Genomic DNA, 20509 nt, shown 5'->3' on the forward strand with positions numbered 1-20509 from the left:
TAAGAACATTGAACGGTCTTTTTCGATCCTCGGTTCTCTCTTGATGATCTCTATTCGAATATTACTCCCTTTTCTTGGAAAAGAGTCTTGGCAAAGAGTCAAGGAGTTCTTTTAAAAGTCTCGTTCATTAGAACGTGGACAGTCGTTTTCCTTTCTTTCTCTCTTCCTCGTCGAGGAAAGATGTAGTAGAGAATTCGATGTTCAAACTTTGCGTCATTTTGCTAACGCATGGGTCAAGTCAATATCGCATATCGTATTTACCTCTGCGGATAGAAGCCGAAAGAACTGTTGTTCTAATGTATTTATTTGACACTCCCTTCAACCTTCCAAGAGTTTTCGGAGTAAGAACAACTCTTCAGGTATTGTTACGACAACACCAACTCAGCTTCTGTATTTAGCGAATTCTGTTTCGTTTAAATAGGCCTGCTTGAGAGTTTCCTTTGGCTCGATAATATCATACCTATTCCTTCGTAAAGGGAGTAGCTGGCAACTCAGGCAGATAGTATTCTGTTCACCATTGAAGCTTTTCTTCGAGGAAGACTTCTCCTTCACTCTTTTTGATAGAGATCGAAGGTGGTCGATCTCCAATCCTTTTTTTGTTTTCTTGAAGGAAAGAATTTAGGATGGAGATCGTTGTTCAGAATACTATAAATATACTACGTATATTAACCTCGCGACATGATTCTACTAAACAGTTGAATTGTCCGAGGGGTAGGCGCATATCTAGTTATTCTACGGATTGCGACTTAGACGAGAAGTATTCTAATTGAACTGCAACACCAACTCAGCTTCTGTATTTAGCGAATTTTGTTTCGTTTAAATTAGCCTGCTTGAGAGTTCCCTTTTTGCTCGATAATTTCATACCTATCCCTTCGTAAAAGGAGTAGCTGGCAACTCAGGCACAAAATGCGAGACGATGATCAAGGCTGCTGTTACTGTGAGTGTGATCTACGCAGTACCGGCTAGCTCGGTGTCATGCGCGGTTGGTTACGTCTCTCTCCCTTGCGGGAATGGCTTAATAAACCGTCTCTCTGCCCTACAATCATGGATTTTAGCCTCGGGTTGAGGAAATTTCTAGTAATCTTGAATGATCATACCTGCCGTTTACTTAGAAAATTTCACAAGATATCTCTTATACTTGTTAGGTGCGGGTTTACCGCACGGTAACATTCTGTACGAATCTACCGCGGCATAGCACTATCATAATGCTCTCCTGCTTATGCAAAGCGCAGCCTTATTTAGGGAAGGGGGAAGCAGGCTGACTGAGGGAATGGATGAGTTTGCTGGGGACCATTTCCTCGCTGGAGAAGCTTGTTTTCCCTGAATAAACAGCAATTCAGACCTCTACAAATTTTCCTCACGAAGAAATTGGAATAACATCAAAGATCTTGTAATTCTAATTTTCTCTCAACGGCTTGAGGATCACCTCAGGTGATAGCGAGAGGGTGCCAGACATCCGAACAGAGAACAGATGTTCTGGCACATTGTCTGAAAGAATTGGAAGCCAAATTGGTCGGCTCTCCAGTTCCTCGAAGGGTGAGGTTGGATCGAGTGGCCCAAATCATCTCGGATAATTTCTCAGCTCTCATCATGCTCGAGAAGAGAGAATTGGTTATGGGCTTGGGCACGGAACGTAACGATCCTCAAGAGGTTCGTTAAACTAGTGCACGTCCTGTGGGGGTCTTCTCGATCGAAGGCAACAACTACTGACGTCTGAGTAATCCTCACTTAGAAATATGTCGAAAGTGAGGAGAGACTGAGGGCGTCCTTTCGTTAAGTTTTTCGTAATATTGAAGACGAAGGAGCTTCCTCTTAAGTTGTTCCTTATTCATGATCCTAGAGGATTAGCTTTAGTCGCCACATGTTGGCCTCTAAGAGGTTGGATTCACAGAGGTCAGGCTAATTCAGAGAATTGTCCAAAGACCCTTCCCGAGAGATCGGTGTAATCTAACATCGTCACTTAGTGAAGTATCTAATATCTCTCCTCTCTGAGTCTGAAGGCGTTCAGACTATCGAGAAGCGATAAGATCTTCAAGATTATTAGCAGTCTCTTGGCCAAGACAAAGCAGTGCTGCCTATTTTCAGTTTTCAATCGGAGGGGGCCGTTTCTGGAGATAGTGAAGGGAAATGACTGTTCCTCCACCTCGACCTCTGTGAATTTCGTTATGGTTCTATCTTTCCGTATGAAGTATGAGATAAGATAGAAGTCCTAACTATTGTAGAATATGCAAATATGTTGTTGACGGCCTCTAGGCTCAGAGATCCGGTTCTGTCAAACAACAAAGCTTCACGATCTTGAGGTCTGTGGAGATCTTGAAATTCTCTGGATCAAAGGTTCCGGCATGGAACTTAGACGTAGTCTGAGTTTCTGATGCGAAAAGCATTTCGAACCTATCCTTTCTGCGAACTTAATACACGTGACCAGAAAGGCTAATATTCTAAACCGCTCTAGCCACGCAAGGAGGGTTAGTGAGGTTTTAGCCATCATCAGAGGTTTTGGCTTTAAGACATAATGCGGTCTGTCCTCTAAGCCTTCCGTTCTTGATAAGAACGAAAACCTGTCTAACCCTTGACCCGAAGGCTTGGAGACCAAGGGTATGGCACAAATTATTGGGCAAGGGCATTAGAGAGTCCTGTGCCCTGTAGGGTCTCTCAAGTTTTATCTTGATAAAAACTATAGAAAAAGTCAAGGTCAACGGACAATCTGGGTGTTCCGTAAAAAGACCAAACTGGTTCATGTCCAACGAACACCCTCGGCATTATAGCCAAGGAGTTCTTTCAAGAGGTCTCAGTTCAATTATGTTTGCCTTAAAGATTTGAGATTTTTCTTAATATCAATGCTCAAGAGGTGAGGTGTCGCCTCGGAAGCATTTCAACAGAGCATGACACTCAGTAACATCCTGAGTGTCACTTTAGCGAAGCAACTCTGGGTTCGCTTCACACTCCCGACAATCTGCGGTGTTCCGTAAAAAGACCAGACTGGTTCATGTCCAAGAACACCCTGGCATTATAGCCAAGGAGTTCTTTTAAGAGGTCTCATTCATTATGTTTGCATAAAGATTTGAGATTTTTTTTTCTTAATATGAATGCTCAAGAGGTGAGGGCGCGGCCTCGGAAGCATTTCAACAGAGCATGACACTCAGTAACATCCTGAGTGCCACGCTTTAGCGAAGCAACTCTGTGTCGCTTCACACTCCCGACGGGATGTGAAGACGACATTTCAGATCCGTAAGTCGCTAGGACCATACATATCCGTAGATATATTATTGGGTGCAGGAAGCAACACGAATCCTATCCTATAGAAAAGGGATAGGTGTGCTTTTAACTTTGAAGGTTGGTCGCTTGAGACGCGTTCCTTTTCTTTAGCCTAGAAGTTATGGAACTAACTTTGATAGGTTAGGTCAGGTGGTGGTTTTAGCTTCGGTGCCCTCAGAAGTATGGTCATATGGTCTAGTCACATTGTGGTCACGCCCCCGTTGGCCGGTTATCTAGAGCGCACCAGCATTACAGGTCTCTACCTCGCTGGCAACTCTAGTAACGCAGAAGCAGACTTTGGTGACAGTAATCACGAAGTCGGCTATGCTAACAGGTCAGGAACCAAGATGTATATCATCTACTTAATTTAGTTTCCCTAAAATCCTATTCTGTCTCTTCCACCATCCGAAGGTGGGATTCAGCTATATATATCTGTCAGGTAAGTTTCATGAACAAAATGTTATTGTTATAATACAATTAAGTTTGTTCATACTTACCTGGCAGATATATATAATTAAAGTGCCCACCCACCTCCCCTCAGGAGACAGTGGCACTGGGGAAAAATAAAATAATTGAATAGAAAAATGGGAATAGTTCCTGATATCCGACTCCCAGCGGCGGGAATGGGTACTACCACCTGGCCGCCCACTGCGTGTGCCGCGAATTTTTAAATTCTGTCGGACTTCAGAAAATACAGCTATATATATATCTGCCAGGTAAGTATGAACAAACTTAATTGTATTATAACAATAACATATTGTGCTAGACACTTCGAATTTGTTTCAAAATGAAGATAAATGACTGTATATTACTAGATTGTAAGAGTTTTAGCTTACAATTACGTTTTTCGCCTTTTCGGTAGAGTCAAAGTTGACCGAACTTAGTTTTTTTCTGTTTATCGTGATTTATATGCAAATATTTTGAAAAAGAGAAAAGCTACAACCTTCAATCATTTTTTTGTATTCTACATGAAATTGCACATTTTCATATATAAAACTTTATGTAACTGCTACTTTTAAATGGTGCAAACATTTCGACATTCGCAAGAAAAAATTTCTGATTTTTTTTCGGAAGAGTTACCGCGCGGACGTAAGGAAATTTTTTTTTTTTTTTTTCATAAATTCACCATAAATCGAAATATTGTGTTAGAGACTTCCAATTCGTTGCAAAATGAAGGTAAATGATTGAATATTACTAGAATATTAGAGTTTTAGCTTACAATTGCATTTTTTTACCATTTTGGTCGAGTCAAATTTGACCAAAGGTTGAATTTTTGCACTTATCGTTATTTATATGAAAATATTTCAAAACTTATAAAAGCTACAACCATGGGTTGTTTTTAGTTGTATTGTGCATGAAATTGCGCACATTTCCATATATAAAACTTTATGTAACGGCAAATTTAAAATGGTGCAAACATTAGGACAATCGCACGAAAAAAATTTATTCAAAAAGTTACCGCGCGGACGTAAGTAAAAAGTTTTTTTCATAAATTCACCATAAATCGTAATATTGTGCTAGAGATGTCCAATTTTTTGCAAAATGAAGGCAATGATTAAATATTACTAGAATATAAGAGTTTTAGCTTACAATTTTGTTATTCGACCATTTCGGTAGAGTCAAAGTTGACGGAAGGTTGAAATTTTGGCACTTATCGTTATTTATATGAAAATATTTCAAAACTGATAAAAGCTACAATCATGAGTATTTTGTTGTTGTATTCTACATGAAATTGCACTCATTTTCATATATAATACTTCATGTAACGGATAATTTAAAATGGTGCAAAAATTATGTCAAAGTGACAAAATAATTTTTGAGATGTCACTGATACTTTTTAGTGTAATAAGAAAGAAATTCACGCTTGCGCGCCTGTGTAATGATTGTAAACAAAACAACTCCTTGATCCGTGAACTCCCAGCATTCCCCAAGGCGCGTGATTCAAAAGTTTTTGGCTGGTAGGCCTATAAGTATTTTTCCGCAAATTTAAAAAAAAACTTTTTTGAGTCGACGTCTAATACGTCCAAATCGGCATATGGGAGACATTTTGACTCAACGTTTAATACGTCCAATCAGCGTAAGAGGGTTAATATGCCAGTTGATACACTTGCTTAAAGAAGGAATGGCTTGGTGTTGGAGGGAGCACTGTCGCTCTCCCCCCCACGCGGGGGTTGGATCGGGTTGTTTTGACTTCAAACAACCAGGAACTAGCGACAGTGGCCTAATTTCATAGATACCAACTGCCTCACGCCTTTTGTTTTGGGGCTCAAGTTCTGCATTGTATATGTATTTATTGGTGTATATATGCGTCTGTGTTATATGTGTATGCATATAGTATATGCAGTATACTATTTTAATATTTATATTGAATGTTTAGGATTCAATGCTGGTAGGTATGTCAGCTATTTTACCCTCTCGTGATCTGATGATGCATAGAGCGTCAATAAATTTTTTTTCTTAAGTGCACAGATGACACACCAGGCGTGTCATATGTAAGTTATTTTCGGGAAAAATTCACGAAAAATGCATCAATCATAGAAAACGTAGTTGATGCCAGATGATAAATCTCGAAGAAAACGCAAACCAGACACCGCTAGCTTACTTAGCTACAATACAAGACGTCAACAGAAGTAGGTTGGAAAATCTGAAAATTGCACTCCGTAAAAAATTTGCAATTTGCATTTTTTAATCAATTTCAGCTCATTAGCAAACACATTTATAGCAAAATTATTGCTTCCACATGAAAGATCAAACATTTCTTCACAATTTAGGTATAAAACCTCCCAAAACCTAATTATTATATTTTTCATGATTATTTCCAAAAAATATATATGATTTTTCTTAAAAATTTCACGTTTATCACATCGTTTTTATTATTTCTAAGCCTCGGAAAGATGTTCTGGTTGCTTTAGGAAAAAATTCAATCATTTGCCAACATAATAACAATAAACAGAAGTGTATGTCAGTTATAGTTCAGACGTACCGAGTTTAACCAAAAAACTTTTCCATGCGCATGTTCTTTTCGGCCTGGGGAAAAGTCGTGTAACTTACACCCTTATATTTTTGGCCTGTGCGCAAGAGGGTTAATATACATGAAAGGTACATGCAAATATTAGTAATGCAGGTATGTATTCAAAAATTGATTTTAAAACTGGAAATTCATAACATGACTTTTGAATGCTATGAAAGTATGGTATATATGATTATATAATGATTTAAGAAATTATGTTAATTTGAAAAATACATTACAGGCAGTCCCTGGTTACCAGCAGACTTGGTTATCGACGATCTGGTTTTATGGGGCTTGTCTAGCATCATAAAATCGGCAATTCATGGCACCATAACGGGCCGAGTTCCTGTTATCGGTGCCATAAGACACCTTATGGCGCCATAAGGGTTCTTTTGGCATCCCATAAGGGTTTTTCCATAAGGGTTTTTATGGCGCTGATAACCCGTTATCAGCACCATAATTGCCATTCTGGTGCCATAAATCGCTGAGTTTTGGTTAATGGCGGTTTTCACTTATCGGCGCACACCCGGGAACAGAACCCTCACTGACCGGGGGATGCCTGTAATGTTTACATATTAAGATTTTATTTGAGAGAATAAGAGAGAGTTGATGTTCTAGTCAACGAATTACTCAGAATATGAGCAGTCAAAATTGTACTCGTAATATTCCCCGTAAGAAATACCCCTCATGGTGTGCCTTGTGCTCAGTGGTTGTTTGTAGTGTACCTTCAGGCCCAGCTGCAGAGCGCTCTGCATTTTACTTTTCATTCTTTCCCTTTGGGCTTTTCCCTCCCAGGTTTTTTAATGTCCTCAAGTTAACCGATCTTCAATTTTCAGTTCTCATTTATGACAAAATCATATAGACAAGACTTAATGATAGCTAAGTGAATAACTACTATTTTGAAAGAATTTCTTGTCTCTAGCATATGTCCATTTTCTAATTTGCAGTACTGTTACAGTTAAATTTAACTTGTTTTTTATTTTCAGGTTGAAGCAGGCCAGTATTGTACTTTTATTGTTCATACTGATGGTGGCATCAGTGCTTGTGGGAAAGGTAGCTATGGACGCCTAGGCCTGGGAGATTCAAACAATCAAACCTCACCCCGTAGATTAAATCTTGATGCTGGAGTTCGAAGAGTGTCGTCATCCAAAGGCAGTGATGGTCACACAATTGCACTTTCAACTGCTGGCCAAGTTTACACTTGGGGTGATGGTAAGAGAATTCATATTGACCATCAATCTTATAGACATTATCTCTCTCTCTCTCTCTCTCTCTCTCTCTCTCTCTCTCTCTCTCTCTCTCTCTCTCTCTCATTGCTATGTAATATTTTATTATAGTGATCTGGTCAAGTTATAATATTTTACAATACAGCACATTTGTAGTTAAGGATGATGTGTATCAGAGGTGATGAGGAGGTGAGTTTTATGATGTTGATGGCATCAGATTATTGGATTGAAACAAAGAACAAAGAAACCGCTATAATGTCTTAAGTACATTTACCTTGGAAATTCTCAGTTTAAGTTCTGACAAAACTGGAAAAGGTCCCTGTCCCAAACCAGTCTTTCCCTGGAACTTGCCAAGAGGTACCTCAACAGGCAAATCCCCTGAGCATGAGTCCATGTCAACACTAGAGTAAAGACTTGAGAACACCTGTGGAGCTGTTGTCAACCTGGAAAGAAGTGGAGGAACTTCTTGAACGTAGGGTGGATAGGAATCTGGAAGAAGGCGTCCTTCAAGGCTACAGACTAGACAGCATGAAGTCATTCTCCCTCATGGCTGCCAAGACTGTCCGGGGTGTCTCCATCCTGAACCTCATCTTCCTGATGAAGTGGTTAAGCACTGAAAGATCTATAACCAGCCTCCAATCGGCAGTGGCCTTCAGCACTAGGAAGCTTTGACTGTAAAACCTCGGAGAGGGAAGTATACTACCATTTCCACTTTGGTCTTGTCCATCATCATCATCTTCACTTTCTCCAGGAGAGCTAAGTGTTTCGGGGGTGTTGGGTGTATGTCAAGTGCAGGAGAGTACCATCAGAGAGAGGAGAAGGGAAGTCAAACGGAAGTAGACACCTTTCCCAAAGGACTACTCACATACCACTCCACGCAACTGCCTCACCAGGCATCCCCCCACTGGTGGCAACAGGTGGGGAATGGTGCCCTCTCCATCGATGCCTTGCCTTGCCTCTGCCTCTAGCCCCCTCCCTGGTTTTGAAGAGGGAGACTGAAAAGGATGCTGCTGTAGCTAATCTTTGGAGTAGGTGGTGGTTGAGTAGCCTTAGTCAAAGCTGATGGTCTCGAAGGCTTTTGAGAGGAGACTGCCTATTTTGCCTTGGAGCTGGCAGGCGAGACAGCTGGCAATCTAGTCACTTCCTGCTGGACAAGGCAATCATTGTCAGACCACCGTCTGTCTTATCGCAGCCTCCGACTGATCCCTAGGCAGAAGAATTTGGGATTCTAGAAGCCCCCCATTCCACAAAGACAGCAAAGAATCTGCATCCACAGAACAAACTACTCTAAATAGGGTTGCATCCCTTCTAATTAGGAGCAAGTTAGCCTACAAATCTGTGATAAGAAGACCCAGGTATGAAATGACCTTACACCAGATTGAAGTAACCTAATGAAAGGGTCTGCTTACAGATCATCTTGCAGAATGGAGAAGAATTCCTAGCCACTGCATATGACCACAAATCCAGCCATGAGACAGTCTGAAAGGTAGGAGTTGACTCCAAGGTAGAACCTTCTTGAAAAGTTAACGAAGGTCCCTCAGACCTAACTTGATCCAGGGTTAATCCCGGTTTTAACCGAATTAAATCAGAGTCAACCTGCCTACTCATCAGTGGCACAAGGTTTGTAGAATAGTATTTTTTATGCAGAGTAAGAGGAGGGGGAAGCAGGTTGAACAATCTGTTGGAATGGAGAGAATTGTCCTGTCCCAAAACCAAAGAATTCACATGAGACAAAATCGACTTAGCATGCCCTGAACAAGGCAACTCAAATGAAGTTTTCACATCATTCTTTGGTCCAAGCAAGGCCTCTATGCATATAAGGGTCATTGAAGATGAAGTCTCAGTCTTCCTAGAAAGATTATTGTACTCACGAATGAGATCAATAACCTCCATGTAGGAAGAAAGAAACTCTTGTCCCTCCCGATCCTCTGTATCCTACACCGAAGTCTGAAGCCCTGAAGTAGACTGAATAGGGATCCCGATCTCTTCCTCTGGCCACTGAAGTATTCCTCATACACATAGGGCAAATATCATCTCTTTCCCCCAAAGAATCATGTCCACAAATGAAGGAATTCCCTGTTATGTTCATTTTGAAAAGGCCAGTTAATTTAAGACTATTTGACATAAAACCTACACATCTAACCTAACAAAAAGTAAAAAAATGCAGAAATCAGATACATATAATATTCTTAGTGGCTTATGGCATTTTAATTAGGTTGCAAACTCTTCTCATAATAATATATGATCTCTTATACAATGCACTGGTTACCATGCACCTGGGCTCACAAGAATATGGACAGTAATTTGGCATCATCACATATGACCCACTGCTACTCATCTGGCAATGCAAATTCAGGTATCAGAATTGGCAAACCTTTGATGACATCTTTATTATGCTTTGCCCATACCATATTGATATTGTCTTTTAGCAAGTAAGCTATTATAAAATAACTGGTTGCTGTTATTTTGTGGATAAAACAAGTAGACTTGGAATGATTGAATTTTTAAGATTTTGAGCTGCTAAAGAACCTCTTATTTTTCTATTTGCAAAGGAATAATTTTATTGTTAGACCAAGGTAATTCTAAAGTGAAAACTTTGTGTGCGGATGAATAGAAGAAATACGTATTGATGTTTTGCCGTATAGATATGTTTTTTAGTTCACTTGTTAAAACATGGAGTAACCATAATACAGTATACAGTTTTTTAATTCATTTGCATGATACAGCCTTTCACATTTTTTTTCCTCCAATTTCATTGTCTAAGATATTTACTTAGCAGTATTTTAACATTCAAGAAATTAAATGTTATTTTTTGTTTCTAGGGGATTATGGAAAATTAGGTCATGGAAACAATGTAACTCAAAAATATCCTAGAGCCATAGCTGGGCCACTGTGTGGAAAGATAGTACGGTGGGTGTCGGCTGGATATAGGCACTCTGCGTGTGTTACACAGGAAGGAGAGTTATACACTTGGGGAGAAGGGGACTATGGCCGCCTTGGTAAGTGATTTTATTGCATGAAACTTAGTTTTTTACTGTATCTTAAAATTTTGTTTATCTTGAATAGTTTGAATGTGTTATGAGAAGGTAGGGAAATGGGTACAGAAAAAGATGAAGGGAAGAATTTTCATTTGAAAGTAGTTATATGTATTATTATTGTTATAATTTTTTTTTCTTTTTTTTTGCTCTATCACAGTCCTCCAATTCGACTGGTGGTATTTATAGTGTAGGGTTCCGGGTTGCATCCTGCCTCCTTAGGAGTCCATCACTTTTCTGCATGAGTCCTGGAGCTACTTCAGCCTCCAGTTTTTCTAGATTCCTTTTCAGGGATCTTGGGATCGTGCCTAGTGTTCCTATGATTATGGGTACAATGTCCACTGGCATATCCCATATCTTTCCTATTTCTATTTTCAGGTCTTGATATTTATCCATTTTTTCCCTCTTTTTCTCTTCAACTCTGTTGTCCCATGGTATTGCGACATCTGGTCTATTTGCATGTATCACACTATCTGTTCTGATACCATAGTCCCAGAGGATCTTTGCCTGATCGTTTTCTATCACTCCCTCAGGTTGGTGCTCGTACCACTTATTACTGCAAGGTAGCTGATGTTTCTTGCACAGGCTCCAGTGAAGGGCTTTTGCCACTGAATCATGACTCTTTTTGTACTGGTTCTGTGCAAGTGCCGGACATTTGCTTGCTATGTGGTTTATGGTCTCATTTTTCGTATTGCACTTCCTACATATGGGAGAGATGTTATTTCCATCTATTGTTCTTTGGATATATGTATCTGGTTCTTAGCGCCTGATCTTGTAAGCAGAGTGGTTATGATGTAACAGTGGACAGTGATGTGAGTGTCCCCAGTGTAGTGGAGGGGGCGTCTGATCGGCTCTGCAACGCTCCCAGGCCTAGACCTCTTCCAAGCTCCCTGGCCCAGAGGAGAAGGAATGTCGAAAGCCGTACGGAGGTTGTGGAGGTTCCCCACTGGTCAGGCGTCCCTTCGGCAGGCTTTGTATCACCTCAGACTGCCAGGGATCGCTATAGAAAAAGCATCCTACGTGAGTGCTTCTCATCATCAGAGTCATCTTCACCTAGGCGCGGGTGAAAAGACACGAATCTTTCTCGCCCCTTGAAGAGGAGCTGGAAAGCGCCTGCTCTTAATTCAAGTCCTGAGCGCTTCACAGAAGAAGCCCCCTCGGTAATCAAGAGAGCTAAGAGAACCTTTTTGACTCCCGTTGCTGCAAGGGAGCCCCAGGCGCCTTCCAGATCGCCCTCTCCTCCTTCTGACAAGGACAGAGATGAGACTACCTAGAAGATCCTGCTAAATTTGCAAGAGTAGATCTCCTCCTTGGTTGGAGTACTCTCCAAGGAACCTCCTCGTAGGAAGGATACCACTCTTCCTATCAAGAGGCCCGCTGGGCGCTCGAAGGTTCCTCCCTCCAGGCGCGAGGCGCCAGAGGTCCTGTCTTCTGATCCTCATTCTTCAGATCTAGAAGAACCTTTTTGGCGAGAAGCGCCAGTCAGACGAGAGGCTCCTTCCAGACAAGAGGAACTTTCCAGGAGTGAGGCGCTATCCAGACAAGAAGCGCCAGCCAGGTACGAAGATCTTAGCAGGCGCGAGGCGCTTTCTGGGCGCGAGTCGCCTTCCAGGCGCGAGGAGCCTTCCAGGAGCGAGGCGCTAACCAGGCGCGAGGTGCCAGTTAGGCTCGAAGAACCAGCCAGGAGCGAGGAGCCTACCAGGCGCAAGGAGCCTACCAGGCGCGAGGCGCTAGCCAGGCGCGAGGCGCTAGCCAGGCGCGAGGCGCTAGCCAGGCGCGAGGCGCCAGCTAGGCACGAGGAGCCAGCCAGGCGCGAGGCGCCAGCCAGGTGTGAGGCGCCAGCCAGGCGCGAGGCGCCAGCCAGGTGTGAGGCGCCAGCCAGGCGCGAGGAGCCTGCCAGGCGCGAGGAGCCTGCCAGGCGCGGGTTGTTAGCCGGGCGCGGGGTGCTAGCCGGGCGCGAGGCGCCAGCTAGGCGCGAGGAGCCAACCAGGTGCAAAGCGCCAGCCAGGCGCGAGGCGCTTTCCAAGTGCGAGTCACCTGCCAGGATTTCTTCGCCTAACAGGCGATCGACCGTTGTTGAACTTCAGCATTCTGTGGAATCTGAAACAACTTGCAGCCTTTTAGAGAAGTCTTCCAGTTCTCATGCATTAGGACATAGAGCTGCGATGTCGCTCAGCCCTTCCCCGGATAGAAGAGATTCTCCTTCAGACCGAGTGAGATCTACAGAGGATTTATCCTACAAACGGGATCGGTCTCCTGTAAATGGACTCAAGCTGGAAGACGTATCAGAAGACGAGGCTCCAGCGAGTGAAGGGCTGTCCAATTACAAAACTTTAACTGCCTTATTACTCCAGGAATACAGAGATTCGCTGAGCCCTGCCGCCCCTTCTTCTCCTCGCTTGCTCTTTTCGAGTACTAAGGCCTCTAAGTCCTCTTCATTCTTGAAAATGAGACCAGCTATTTCAATGAAGAAGGCTCTCCAGTCTCTAGGTTCTTGGATGAACTCTAAGAAAGAACTGGGGAAGACTGTCTTCTGCATGCCTCCCGCCAGACTGACTGGGAGGAGAGGCATTTGGTACGAGACAGGAGAGACCATGGGCCTGTCTCTCCCTGCATCAGCGGAGTCAGACTTCTTGTCTTGTCGACTCTTCCAGGAGACACGCATTATCTTCGGCTCGAGCGACGTGGGGCATGTCTGAGTTAGACCACCTCCTCAAGGGACTTTTCCATGTGCTGGAGGTGTTTAATTTCCTGGACTGGTCCCTTGGGGTTTTGGCAAAGAAGACCCATGACTCAGAAGGTATCAGCCCAGAAGTGCTTCTTAGCATTCTGGCATGTATCGACGAAGCGGTCCAAGATGGCTCAGGAGAAGTGACTTCCCTCTTTTGAGCGGATATACTGAAAAAGAGAGCAGGTTTTGGCTCCTTTTTGACGAAGGCTGTTTCTCCTACTCAGAGAACTGCTTTGCTGTTCGCTCCTTTATCGGACCATCTGTTCCCTTCTCAGTTAGTGAAGGATATATCTCACTCACTGACTGAGAAGGCGACTCAAGACCTTGTACAGTCAGCAAAGAAGAACAGACCTGTCGCCTCGGATGCAAAGAAAGTTACTCGTACGTCTCAGCTGCCCTTTCGTGGAGGTCCTACTACACGACCCCCCTCCAAAAGGAAGAATCCAGACAAGAGAGGAAGGTCAGCCTTCCGGCCCTTTAAAAAGGGCAAATGATTTTCAGACCCTCCAAACACCGGTAGGCGCCAGGCTCCGGGAATACGCGGAAGCCTGGGCCCTGAGAGGAGCCGACTCCTGGTCGCTGTAGGTTCTGAGGATGGGATATATCATCCCCTTCAAGGACAGACCTCCCCTGACTTCAACTCCTCGGGAACTGTCCACGAGATACAAAAACCCTGTTCTGAGAGATAAGCTCCTACAGATGGTGGAACAGATGTGGAACAAGGGGGCCATCGAGCTGGTGCTAGATCCCCACTCCCCGGGATTTTACAATCGCCTTTTTCTAGTCCCGAAGGCTTCGGGTAGGGGGGTGGAGACCAGTTCTAGATGTAAGTGCGCTGAACTGATTTGTGGAAAAGGAAAAGTTCCGTATGGAAACGTCTGCATCGGTTCTGTCAGCCCTACGTCCAGGAGATTGGATGGTATCCCTCAACTTGCAAGATGCCTATTTCCACGTTCTCATTCATCCTTCGTCGAAGAAGTACCTTCGATTTATTATAAAGGGAAAGATCTATCAGTTCAGGGCTTTGTGTTTCGGCCTGTCTACAGCTCCTCAGGTTTTCACGAACCTGATGAAAATAAATATCTCCCTTTACTTAGACGACTGGCTCATCAGGGCCAGATCGGAGAGCCAGTGTTTGGAGGACCTGACATTGACATTAGACCTGATACGGTCGCTAGGATTACTTGTAAACCTCGAGAAGTGTAAGATGATCCCCAGCCAGAACCTGGTTTATCTGGGGATTCAGATGGATTCTTGGGGTTTTCGGGTTTTTCCTTCGCAGGAGAGACTCATGCGAGGCTGTATAAAAGTCTCGAACTTCTTAGAGAAGGAACGCAGTTCAGCGAGGGAATGGTTGAGCCTTCTGGGGACCCTTTCCTCGCTGAAACAGTTCTTTCCCCTAGGGAGACTTCATCTTCGCCCCCTGCAATTCTTCCTAAAGAAAGTCTGGAGTTGGAAAACAGGGCAACTGTCAGACTCGTTCCCGATCCCACTAGAAGTGAAGGATCACTTAAAGTGGTGGTTGCCTCCTCTCGAGAAAAACGAGGGCTTGTCCCTTGCCATTTGGAACCCAAGCCAAGTGTTGTATTCCGACGCTTCGGAGACAGGATGGGGAGCAACTCTAGGAACAAGAGAAGTGTCGGCACCTGGACAAAAGAACAGGTGTCATGGCACATCAACTGCAAGGAACTCGTAGCCATACACCTTGCCCTCAAGTGCTTCAAATCAATAATCAGAGACGGGGTGGTCCAGGTCAACTCGGACAACACCACCGCTCTTGCATACATACGAAAGCAAGGCGGGACTCATTCGTTCTCCCTCTTCGAACTGGTGAGAGATCTGTTGGTCTGGGCAGAGGAGAGAAATATAACCCTCCTGACGAGATTTGTCCAGGGAGAGAGGAACGTGAGAGCAGACAGGCTGAGCAGGAGGAACCAGGTCCTTCCCACAGAATGGACCCTCCACTCAGAAGTGTGTCAAAGACTTTGGTCTCTGTGGGGGAGGCCTCACATAGACCTGTTCGCCACATTTCTCTCCAAGAGGATAGACATCTTCTGCTCGTCAGTAGAGGATCCAAGAGCTTTCGCAGTCGACGCCCTTCTCCTAGATTGGTCGGGCCTGGATGCATACGCCTTTCCCCCATTCAAGATCCTGGGGGAAGTGCTCAGGAAGTTCGTGGCCTCAAAGGGGACGAGGTTGACACTCATAGCCCCATTTTGGCCCGCTCAAGATTGGTTCACAGAGGCACTGGAGTGGACGGTGGACTTCCCCAGATCTCTTCCAAACAGAACAGATCTGCTCAGACAACCCCACTTCGAGAGGTATCATCAAAACCTCCCCGCTCTTGCTCTGACTGCCTTTCAACTATCGAAAGACTCGTCAGAGCGAGGGGCTTTTCTCGCAAAGCTGCAAGCGCTGTCGCTAGAGCCCGCAGGTCTTCAATGATGCGAGTCTATCAGTCAAAGTGGAAAGTCTTTAGGAGATGGTGTAGATCGAAGAAGCTGTCCTCCTCTAATACCTCTGTGACCAACATTGCCGATTTCCTTATTTTCCTTAGGGAGGAATCGCACCTTTCTGTTTCCACCATCAAGGGATACAGAAGTATGCTGTCAGCCGTATTCAGGAATAGAGGCCTGGAATTAGCTGAAAATAAGGATCTTCATGATCTGATTCGGTCATTCGAGACTTCAAAGTCTAGAACTCTAAGAACTCCGAGCTGGAATCTGGACGTGGTCCTGAGATTCCTGACCTCGGAAAAGTTCGAACCCCCACACCATGCCTCCTTTCGAGACATTACAAGGAAGTTTATTCCTGTTGTCCCTCGCTACAGCCAAGAGAACGAGCGAATTACACGCTCTAGATTCTCGTGTTGGCTTTAAAGGAGATACTGCTATCTGTTTGTTCCAGACATTGTTTCTGGCGAAAAACGAGAACCCTTCAAAGCCATGGCCCAGGAGCTTTGAAGTGAAGGGCCTGTCTAACCTAGTAGGTAGAGAGACAGAAAGGTCTCTTTGCCCGGTCAAAGCTCTTAAATTTTACCTTAGTAAAAAGAAGCAGATGGGAGGTTGTCAACAGGGTCTCTGGTGTTCTGTAAAGGACCCGAAAAGACCCATGTCTAAAAACGCCTTAGCCTTCTTTTTAAGAAGTGTTATTACGGAGGCGCACAATAATTGCCCAGATGACTCCTTCAAACTTCTAAGAGTTAAAGCTCATGAAGTTAGAGCAGTTACTACGTCACTAGTCTTTCAAAGGAATATGTCAGTGAAGGATATCCTCGAAGCGACATATTGGAGATGCAATTCAGTTTTTGCATCTCATTACCTGAAGGATGTAAGGGTAACTTATGAGAAATGCTTCTCTCTCGGTCCGTTTGTGTCAGCGGATACAGTGCTGGGACTTGGAGCAAATACTGATCCTTAATTTATTTATGTGTACGTAAACCCTCTTGTAAGATATGTTCTTGGTTTTCTACTGCCAAGGGCTCTAGATGTCGCACAGGCAGCCGTCGCCTTTGATCAGTGAGGAACTCGGGGTGTATCTGACTAGTAGAGGTGTTCAAATTTTTTTTTTGTACTATAATGTTTGCGTGATTTTGTGTGATTCAAGTTATTGGTTGTTTGTGAGGAGTTTGGGGATAACTCCTTTCAATCTTAGAACTAACACGGGTGTTAGGATCAGGTGATCGGGATCAGTGTTGTGCTCCTTGAATAAGGTGTGTTGTCATGTTAGTGGATTAGCACCCATTGAGAAATGCCATTTAGGCTCTGCTGAGTAAGTGGATAAGACCCCATTGACAGACCCACAAGAACTCTTAGCCATAGATCAATATCTCGCTGAGGCTCTTGAGGGGAAGTAGACTCCTGGGCAGTAGCCACGAAGTCTTCTGCCTAATCAGGTAGGAACCAAGGTTTTATTATTACCTACAACATATGTTGTTTACCTGTCTATTTCAGTAGTTAGCTGTCTCTTACCCACCACCAAGGGTGCCAATCAGCTAAGTATATATCTGACAGGGAAGTTGAATGTATAAAACTAATATTGTTATGATACAAAAAAGTTTTATACATACTTACCTGGCAGATATATACGATAAATGGCCCACCCAGCCTCCCCGCAGGAGTTAGCTGTCTCTTACCCACCACCAAGGGTGCCAATCAGCTAAGTATATATCTGACAGGGAAGTTGAATGTATAAAACTAATATTGTTATGATACAATAAAGTTTTATACATACTTACCTGGCAGATATATACGATAAATGGCCCACCCAGCCTCCCCGCAGGAGACAGGTGGAAGAGAGAAAATCTGATTAGAAAACGGGAATGGTTCCTAGTCCTCGCAGGGCGGTAGATCACCTGACCTACCTGTAGTGTGTGCCGCAAAATTTGAATTTCTGTCGGGACAACGGAGTCTAAAGCTAAGTATATATCTGCCAGGTAAGTATGTATAAAACTTTATTGTATCATAACAATATAATTTTTTGCCTCGTAGGCCTATAACTATTTTTCCGCAAATTTTTAAAAAACATTTTTATATCGACGTACCATACGTCCAATCGGCACCCAGGAGACAATTTATATCAACATTTAATACGTCCAATCGGCGTTAAAGGGTTAACAACTGAAAACATCAATAAACATTTTACATACTAGTACCATAAAAATTCTTTCATCTCGGTAAAAGACTCTTGTAAAATCTAACCCTTTTGCATTTACTTACCCAAATACCTTAGCCAAATCCCTGATAAACATCCAACAAAAGACATCCGCCAAGGACACAGGTGTTTATGAAATCCCATGCCTGGACTGTGACCAATCTTAGATTGGTTTTACAGGAAAATCACTTCCCCAGAGATTAATACAACATAAACAGTCAGTTAGGTATGGACAACAGAACTCTGCTATTTTCAACCATATAAATGAACATAACCACAGAATAAACTGGAATTTGTTACTTAAAATTTATAGCAGCAACTGTCAATACAAGAGTCAGATGATAGAATCAGCCTTGATTAAACAGAGACAGGTAACCCTCTTACGCCGACTGGACGTATTTTATGTCGACATTTTTTGTCTCCCGTGTGCCGACTGGACGTATTTTACGTCGACTTACAAAAGATTTTTTTAAAATTTGCGGAAAAATACTTATAGGCCTACCAGCCTAAAACTTTTGAATCACGCGCCTTGTGGGATGCTGGGAGTTCACGGATCAAGGTGTTGTTTTGTTTACAATCGTTACGCAGGCGCGCAAGCGCGAATTTCTTTCTTGCCGCACTAAAAAGTATCTGTGACACATCTCTGAAATTATTTTGTCACTTTGACATAATTTTTGTACCATTGTAAATTAGCCGTTACATGAAGTATTATATATGAAAATGTGCGCATTTTTATGTAGAATACAACAATAAAATACTCATGATTGTAGCTTTTATCAGTTTTGAGATATTTTCATATAAGTAACGATAATTGCCAAAATTTCAACTTTCGGTCAACTTTGACTCTGCCGAAATGGTCGAAAAACGCAAATTGTAAGCTAAAACGCTTATATTCTAGTAATATTCAATCATTTACCTTTATTTTGCAACTAATTGGAAGTCTCTAGCACAATATTTCGATTTATGGTGAATTTATGAAAAAACCTTTTCCTTACGTCCGCGCGGTAATTCTTCCGAAAAAAATCATACATGCGATTGTGGTAATGTTTGCACCATTTTAAAATTAGCCATTATATAAAGTTTTATATATGGAAATGTGCGCAATTTCATGCACAATATAACTAAAAACAACCCATGGTTGTAGCTTTTATCAGTTTTGAGATATTTTCATATAAATAACGATAATTGCCAAAATTTCAACCTTCAATCAACTTTGACTCTACCGAAATGGTTGAAAAACGCAATTGTAAGCTAAAACGCTTATATTCTAGTAATATTCAAGCATTTAACTTCATTTTGCAACAAATTGGAAGTCTCTAGCACAATATTTCGATTTATGGTGAATTTATGAAAAAAATAACATTTTCTTTACGTCCGCGCGGTAACTCTTCCGAAAAAATCATACGTGCGATTGTGGTAATGTTTGCACCATTTTAAATTAGCCGTTTCATAAAGTTTTATATATGAAAATGTGCGCAATTTCATGTAGAATACAACAAAAAATAATTGAAGGTTGTAGCTTTTCTCAATTTTGAAATATTTGCATATAAATCACGATAAATAGAAAAAAAACCACGTTCGGTCAACTTTGACTCTACCAAAATGGTCGAAAAACGCAATTGTAAGCTAAAACTCTTACAGTCTAGTAATATTCAGTCATTTATCTTCTTGAAACAAATTCGAAGTCTCTAGCAAAATATTTAGATTTATGGTGAATTTTAAAAAAAATCTTTCCTTCCCTCCGCGCGCGGATTCTCCGCCACAAATCTCCGAAATACGTACGTCGCATTCTCGGAATATTTGCTCCGTTTCATATTAGGCATTTCATAGAGTTTTATATATGAAAATGTGTGCAATTTTATGTAGAATAAAACGAAAAAATATTTGAAGGTTGTAGCTTTTCTTATTTCCGAAATAATTGCATATAAAAAATATATATAAAAAATTCGACATTCGGTCAACTTTAACTCGTCAGATATGTTCAAAAACTGCAATTGTAAGCTAATACTCTTACAGTATAGTAATATTCAATCATTTGTCTTCATTTTGAAAGAAATTGGAAGTCTCTAGGACAATATTTAGATTTATGGTGAATTTTTGAAAAAAATATTTGTTTATGTCCGCAAGTTACGAATTCATCCATTATTTTGTGATAATATTTTCTCTGTTGCTTTTATTGTTTTACAATGTGTTATATACCAAAATGATCACAATTTAGTGTAAATTACAACGAAAAAAAAGTAACTTGTTACCTTTAACTGTTTTGCGCACAGCGCGATTTGAATACAATTTTATATGAAATGTCGTTTTTGCGCTATCATATATTGCATTATTTATATATGATAATGATAGTTTTTTTCATTTCTGATGGTTGCATACTAAACTTCAGGCAATGACAAAAAAAGGAGCCAAATATGAACTCTTAATCTTGAAAACTAAGCGCGCTGTGATTTTTTGAAAAAAATATTTTTTCCGCTTCCGCGCTCACTCCGAAACCTCTCCGGCATACGGGAGACAATTTTTTATTTACCGCTCCGGCGTAAGAGGGGTAATGAACATCTCAAAGGGCGCATGGGACTCAGATGTCATTGATAAAGTT

General features: G+C 42.1%; 1 protein-coding gene across 1 annotated transcript in view; it reads left to right on the forward strand.

The window, feature by feature from the left end:
- The window catches only part of LOC135226952 (probable E3 ubiquitin-protein ligase HERC1), a 448279-nt gene that overhangs the window by 208041 nt on the left and 219729 nt on the right, over positions 1-20509 (forward strand). Inside the window, exons 10-11 of the mRNA XM_064266635.1 lie at positions 7252-7477; positions 10314-10490. Coding sequence (XP_064122705.1) covers positions 7252-7477; positions 10314-10490 — 403 coding nt within the window. The remainder of the gene's footprint in view (positions 1-7251; positions 7478-10313; positions 10491-20509) is intronic.

Source organism: Macrobrachium nipponense, chromosome 15 (assembly GCF_015104395.2).
Source record: "Macrobrachium nipponense isolate FS-2020 chromosome 15, ASM1510439v2, whole genome shotgun sequence".
Taxonomy (NCBI): Eukaryota; Metazoa; Arthropoda; class Malacostraca; order Decapoda; family Palaemonidae; genus Macrobrachium; species Macrobrachium nipponense.